We start from the raw sequence: 7712 nt of genomic DNA on the forward strand, positions 1-7712 counted from the left end.
GCCTGTCTATCTTTCTGCAAAAGGAATTTTTTACAGAGATTGAAGGAATGATTACCTCGTTCATATAGGGAGGGAAGGTGGCCAGAGTTAGAAAGGTGCTGTAACAGAGAGGAAGTCGTGGCGGGGGGACCTGCTGGATTTCTTAACTCTTGAGAAGGTGAAGTTTGAACTGAGGGGAAGGATGGAGGGGTTCTACACTTCATGGGCGTTATTCATTATGCACTTTCAAGAATTGGATGACATCGAACATTAGGTGGGGGTGTTGGGGGGTTTGCGGGGGTTGTGTATGTTGATGCGGGGGTTGTGTATGTTGATGGTGACTATGGGTGATTCCTGATCCTTTTTTATTTGATGTTTATGTTGACATGTGGTTTGTTGTTTGGGGGATGGTGGGAGGATGGGATTGTTGTTGTTGAGAAGGGGATTGACATTGTATTTGTTACCGTTGATTGTTGGTGGGTGTACATTTTGAAGAAAATGCGAAAAAGGAGAATAAAAAATGTTTTTTTTAAGAAGCACTTTCGGCAATGACTGAATGCATGTGGCAGATATTTACTGCTAATTCGTGTTATATATAAAATTGATCCTTAGTGTCCAAAAGGTTAGGTGGGGTTATTGGGGATACGTTGGGGGAGTGGATCTAGGTAGGGTGCTCTTCCGGAGGTTCAGTGCAGACTCAATGGGCCAAATGGCCTCCTTCTGTACTGTGGGGATTCTAAGTGTATGTATGTGTTGTAGCGATATTTTGAAAAAGAACATGTGATTTGCAACCTCCCCACTTTGCGACCTTTAAGATTTATCTGGATAGGCACATGAACAGATGGGGTATAGAAGGATACAGGCGATTGGTCTAGATAGGACACGTGATCCGCGCAAGCTTGGAGGGCCGAAGGGCCTGTTCCTGTGCTGTATTGTTCTTTGTTCACCCCATGAAATTGGCGACTCATGTTGGCTCCTTTCACCGACACGTCAAACAATATCAGCACCCACCATCTCCAACCAAGAAGAAGGCGAGAAGCAGAAGAGAGCAGAAAGGGACAACCAAAAGGAAGCATAAGGGTGTGCAGTTGATAAAGAGAAAGATAGAAAAAACAGATTAACCACATTCTCTAACTTGCTATACTATCATTGGTAATATACCGAAACCTTGCTTCAAGGCATATTTTCTGTCAGTGTTTCATGGTTAATTCACATGTTCACATTTGTACAGCACTAGCACCTCCCATTTTAACTGGTTGCATTGGTTACACTGTAATTACACCTCTTCCCCCAAGTGAATGGTTACCAGAAAATAAAGATGAGGGATAAAACACGTGAATGTCTTTTTGCAACAAGGAATTATAAAAGAGAAGGAAATTTGACAATAGAACAAATTTTAAAGCTTTGTACCTGAGCATTCAGAACAAAATTAATGAATTAATGGTGCAAATAAGTGTATGATTTGGTGGTGATTACTGAGACAAGATTACATAGAGACAAATGGGTATGATTTGGTGGTGATTACTGAGACAAGGTTACAAGGAGACAAGTTTAGGAATTGAATATCCAAGGGTACTCAGTATTTCGGAATGATAGACTGAAAGGTAAAGGAGGTGATGTAGCCTTGCTGGTGAAGAAAGGATTCAGTGCTGTAATGAGAAATAAGCACTGGAGATCAAGATGTGAAATCAGTCTGGGTAGAAATAAGAAATAGCAAAGGGAAGAAGTCCCTGGCAGGAGTAATCTATAGGTCCCCAAACAGTAGTTCAGCAGTGGGGCACAGTCTCAACCAGTAAATGCAAGGGGCTTATAAGAAAGGTATGGCAATAATCATGGGTGATTTTAATATGCACACAGACTGGATTAATCAAATTGGCAAGGGTAGCCTCGAGGGAGAGTTAATTGAATGTATTAGAGATTGTTTCTTGGAGCAATATGTTGTGGAGCCAACCAGGAAGCAGGCTATTCTGGATTTGGTATTGTGTAATAAGGAGGGATGAATTGATGACCTCATAGTTAAGGATCCTCTAGGGAATAGCGACCATATAATGATAGAATTCAAAATTCAGTTTTGGGGCGAAAGTGCAATCCCAATCTCGTGTTCTGGAATTAAACAAAGGTAATTGCATAGGAATGAAGTCAGATTTGGCCCGATTAGAGTGGGCAGGAAGGCTAAAAAGTAGGAGAGCTGATGAGCTGTGGCAGCTGTTTAAGGAGATTCTCAATTCCTCACAACTAAAATAGATTTCAAAGTGGAAGGAAGACGGTAAGAGGGGTAAAAAAAACATCCATGGCTAAGCAAGGAGATTAAGGACATTATAAAGACAAAAACTAACGTACACCATGTTGCAAAGGCAAGTGGCTGGCTGGAAGTGTGGGAAACTTACAAGCATAAACAAAGGGTTACTAAAAAGTAAAAAAAAGAGCTAAAGTAAATTACAAAAGAAAGCTAGCACAAAATATCAAAAAGGATAGCAAAAGCTTCTATAAAGTACACAAAAGGGAAGATAATCTCTAAAGTGAATGTTAGTCCCTTGAATGATGAAACCAGAGAGTTAATAGTGGGGAACACAGAAATGGCAGAGATGCTAAATCAATATTTTGCCTCAGTTTTCACGGTGGAGGACACTAGTACCATCTCTATAGGAAAGGGTAATTTACAGGTAATAGAAAGGGGGGAACAGCATCAATAGGGAAACAGTACCCAACAAACTATTGGGATTGAAGACAGACAAGTCCCCCGGGGCTGATGGCTTACATCCTATGGTGGTAAAGGAAGTGGCAGCAAAGATAGTGGGGGCGATTCTCCAAGCCCCGTGCCAGGCCGGAGAATTGGCGCAACCGCGCCCCGACGCCGGCGCGCGATTCTCTAAGGTGCGGAGAATCGGTGCCATTTGCGCCGGCGCGTTTGACGCGGCGCGCGGATACAACAGAGTCCCACCGGCGCCGTTCACCCCTGGTCGCTGCCGGTGGAAACTTTGCGCGAAGGGCCGGAGGGCAGCCTGTGCGGGGAGGGGGGCCTCCGATGGGGTCTGGCCCGCGATCGGGGACCACTGATCAGCAGGCCGGCCTCTCCCCTCCCCCCCCCCCAGGCCCACTTTCTTGCGCGGCCGACCCCTGAACACCGACGCCATGTTGCGTCGGGGCCAGCGCGCAGAAGTTTCCCCCCAACACATGCGCAGGTTGGCGCGGCCCGACTGTGCATGCGCGGGTTGGCGCGGCATCCATTTGGCGCCGGGAAGGGAGGCTGGAGCGGCGTGAACCGCTCCAGCGCCATGCTGGCCCCCTGTGGGGGACAGAATAGGTCGTACCTGGGCCCGGTTCGCACCGTCGTGAAACACTTGGGCTCCATTTGGGAGAATCGCCCCCAGTGGATCCATTGGTAATAATCTAAAATTCCTTGGACAAGGGAATGGTTCCAATGAATTGGAAAAATGCTTATTCAAAAAGGGAGGCAGAATGTAAAAAGTTACAGACCAGTTAGTTTAACATCTGTTGTTGGGAAATTGTTAGAATTCATTATTATGGAAGTAATATCAGGACATTTCAAAACGCAATCCATCGGAGTCAGCATGGTTTTATGAAGGGTAAATCATGTTTGACTAATTTGCTAGAGGTCTTCACAAAGGTGAAACAAGCCAAGTAGATAATGGGGATCCTGTAGATGTTGCATATCTGGACTTCCAGAAGGCATTTGATAAGGTGGTGCACAGAAAGTTAATACACAAGATTCTGGATGGGAGTGTCACGGTCTTAGCCAGGATAGTGGAGGAGGAGGTGGACCGGAACCCTTTGGTGGCGTTATTTGGGGTCTCAGAAAAGCCGGAGCTCATGGAGAGGAGGAAGGCCGATGTCTTGGCCTTCGCCTCTCTGATTGCACGGCGGCGAATTTGCTGGAGGGGCGGTCGGCATCACCACCGGGGGTAGCGGCCTGGTTGGGTGATCTATACAACTTCCTGCAATTAGAGAAGACAAAGAGTCATCGGACTCAAAACTTTAGCTGTTTTCTCTCCCTACAGATGCTGCCAGACCTGCTGAGATTTTCCAGCATTTTCTCTTTCTGTAGCGAAGATAAAGTATGAGTTATGGGGCTCTTCAGGGGGATTTGAGGAAAGGTGGGGGAGGCTTGTGACCATGTTTGAGGAACTGTTTGTCGCAGGGGAGGGGGGGTGAAAAAAGGGGAAAATCTGTACAGACCGTATAGTTGATTGTTGGGAAGTCTGTTTCCCGTGGTGTTTATTCGCTGTAACCTGTTTTGATACATGTTTGTAACAAAATGCATTTTTTTTTAAATGAAAGTTTATGCACAAGGTTAGATCACATGGAGTTAGACATAATTTGTTAGCTTGGATAGAAGACTGGCTGACAGATAGAAGACAGAAAATCGGGATACATGGGTCTTGTCCTGGGTGGCACGATGTAACTAGTGGGGTGCCACAGGGTTCGGTCTTTAGGCCCCAATTATTTACAATTTATATTAGCGATTTGGATACAGCGATAGACGGTTCTATCGCCAAATTTGTAGATGTCACTAAAATAGGTGGGACAGTAAGTTGTAATGAGGAAATAAGAAACTTACAAATGTATATAGATAGGTCTGGTGAGCGGGTCAAAATGTAGCAGATGGAGTTTACCGTGGATAAGTGTGAGGTCATCCATTTTGGTCAGAAAAATGGGAAGGCAGCATATTGGGCGGAATTTTCCGGGAATCGGCGGGGCGGGCAGAAACGGCGCAGTGGAGTGGCAGGAACCACTCCGGCGTCGGGTCACCCCAATCCTCCGCACCTTCAGGGGCTAGACCGGCGCCGGAGTGGTTTGCGCCCCGCCGGCCAGCGTGGAAGGCCTTTGGCGCCACGCCAGCTGGGGCCGAAGGGACTCCGCCGGCGAGCGCGGGTCCGCGCATGCGCGGGTGCGTCAGCGGCTGCTGACATCATCCCCGCGCATGCGCAAGGGGGGGGTTGACCATCGTGCAGGACGAACAAGAAGCATATTATCTAAATGGTGCATGATTCAAGACCTCTGAGCTGCAGAGGGATCTGGGTGTTCTAGTGCATGATTCACAAAGGGTTAGTATGCAGGTACAGCAAGGAAGAAAGCCAATAAAATGTTACCATTGCAAGGGGAATTGAATATAAAGGTACGGAGGTTATGTTTCAGTTATATAGGGCACTACTGAGACCACATTTGGAGTAATGTGTACAGTATCAGTCGCCTTATTTAAGAAAAATGTCAATATGTTGGAAGCAGTTCAGAAAAGATTTACCAGACAAATACTGGAATGGACGGGGTTGCCTTATGAGGAGAGGTGAAACACACTAGGATTGCATCCCCTGGAGTTTAGAAGAGTAAGAGGCTGCTCGATTGAAACGTACAAGATCCTTCCCGGTGAAGTGGAGAGGATGTTTCCTCTTGTGGGGAAATCTAGAAGCAAGGGTCACTGTTTAAAAATAAAGGGGTCATCTATTTAAAATGGAGATGAGATGCCGTTCTTTCACTCCGAGGGTCCCAAGCCTTTGGAACTTTCTTCCTGAAAGGTGGTTGAAGCAGAGTCTTTGAATATTTTTTAGGGATAGGTGGATAGATTTTTGGGAGGTAAGGAGATGGTAGGTTATCAGGAGTAGGTGAAGTGTAGAGTTGAGGCCATTATCAGATCATTCCAAAGATGTGCAGGTTAGGTGGATTGGCTATGCTAAATTGCCCTTGGGTTAGATAGGGTTGCAGTGTTACGGGGATAGGGTGGAGGTGTGGGCTTAAGTAGGGTGCTCTTTCCAAGAGCCGGTGCAGACTTGATGGGCCGAATGGCCTCCTTCTGCACTGTAAATTCTATGATTCATCCATGATCTTATTAAATGGCTCAAGGGGCTGAATGGCCTACTCCTGCTCCTTGTTCACATGTTTGTACAACATTGTAATTATTAGGGCGGTACAGTGACATTGTGACGTTGTGTTTAGCTCTGCTGCCTCATAGCACAAAGGACCTTGGTTTGATCCCGGCCCTGGGTCACTGTCCGTGTGGAGTTTGCACATTCTCCCTGTGCCTGCGTGGGTCTCACCCCGCACAACCCAAAGATGTGCATAGTAGATGAATTGGCCATGCTAAAATTGCCTCTTAATTGGAAAAAAAGAATTGGGCACTTAAATTTTTTTTTAAAACAACGTATTGTATCTCAGTGATTTTAGTATGCAGCCTCCTGTGCAATAGTCTTTACAAAAACAAAAACAAAAATCCCTAATTATTATCGCATCTGTGAACTGGATACTGTGTTGTAGTCATTAAGTGTATATTCACGTGTTGATGTTTTCTAAAATAATGCTTACATTTTAGTTTTACTATCTATACAACATTAATGTGTGCTGCTCAGCCGTACGACTACAAGACACTAGTTCGGACCTAATTTGTAAAGACTAATTTGGAAGTCGGTAAGTAAAGATCAGATCTAATTTTATTTTGGAAATTCTTTGCAAATACACCTGTGTATTTTAATCTTTATGTTGTTATTCATAGGCCAACAGTAACAGTCAAAAATGTCACTCTGCTGCCCTGAATTAGAAGACAAAGCACTCAAGGAATATTGGGAGTGTTACTTGTCAGTTACTCTGCTTAATGTGATGCTCCTTTACAAATGTTGTAGATGGATACATTTTGAGTTTCATCTGCTTTCTGCTGAACCTTTTCTGAAACATTTGGCTTGGAAAGTTAACAGAAACTCCGAGATTTCAAGTTAAGTTCCTAGCAATTTTATGATCCAAGAGATTTCTATTTTTATTTTTTGATATGACTGAAATGTTGTCAAGTTCATTTAATAATTTTTCAATTTACAGACATTTATGAAGCAGATTAGGATTTAAATTTTAATGCTACCTACCTGATTACTGATGGCAATTCACTGTATCAATAAAGCCAATTCAGCTGGAAGATGTAAACATTTCTATGAACAGTTTTGAATAAATATGAATGCCTAAAGATGTAAACATTTCTACAAACCGTTTTGAATAAATCTGAATGTCTAAAGAATGCTACATTTATTCTGAACATGCTAATTCCTACAAGATGTGCAGGTCATAAATCTAACAAAAACCGTTGCTTGAAAAATAAGTGAAACTTTTTCGTATAAAATTTTAGATGCACTATAAATTTAAGTTTATTTTTATTAAAGAATGTTTTTTTTCCCCCAAAAGTGATTTACAGACGAACAATCATTGCAATATCCAGTTTGACATTACAGGTGGACAGTTAACATATTGAATGCTACCTGCTGATGGACACCGCTTTATTAGCCAATTCACTCAAGGCCACACTGATCTTGTTGAACTTGTCGTCCAACTTTGGTTCGGGCTGCCATGTAATTGCAACTTTTAAAAAAGCAAGAGTGGGATGGAATGGTGGCACAGTGGTTAGCACCGCTGCCTCACTGCGCCAAGGATCTGGGTTCGATCCCGGCCCCGGGTCACTGTCTGTGTGGAGTTTGCACATTCTCCCCGTGTCTGCGTGGGTTTCATCCCCACAACCCAAAACCGAAAGATGTGCAGGGTAGGTGGAATGGCCATGCTAAATTGCCCCTTAATTGTAAAAATTAAAAAACAAAGCAAGAGTGGTGGCGGACAAGATAGCAACTAACAGATGGGGAAGGTACCATGAATGATGCGGTGATGCATACAGGTGTGACAAGTACAGAGGGGGTAACTTTATTTGGTATTCTCCCAGGGCCTCCACCATTATAGATTCCAGCATT

At 44.2% G+C, this 7712-nt stretch overlaps 1 protein-coding gene across 3 annotated transcripts in view; it reads left to right on the forward strand.

Moving 5' to 3' along the window:
• Positions 1-6994, forward strand: part of LOC140408713 (N-acylethanolamine-hydrolyzing acid amidase-like) — a 46112-nt gene extending 39118 nt beyond the window's left edge. For all 3 annotated transcript variants that reach the window (XM_072496307.1, XM_072496306.1, XM_072496305.1), the window contains 2 exons: positions 6305-6399; positions 6485-6994. In XM_072496307.1, the coding sequence (XP_072352408.1) occupies positions 6305-6374 (70 nt within the window). In that variant the 3' untranslated portion in view covers positions 6375-6399; positions 6485-6994. The remainder of the gene's footprint in view (positions 1-6304; positions 6400-6484) is intronic.
• Positions 6995-7712: the final 718 nt, after the last annotated feature.

Source organism: Scyliorhinus torazame, chromosome 3 (assembly GCF_047496885.1).
Source record: "Scyliorhinus torazame isolate Kashiwa2021f chromosome 3, sScyTor2.1, whole genome shotgun sequence".
NCBI lineage: Eukaryota > Metazoa > Chordata > Chondrichthyes > Carcharhiniformes > Scyliorhinidae > Scyliorhinus > Scyliorhinus torazame.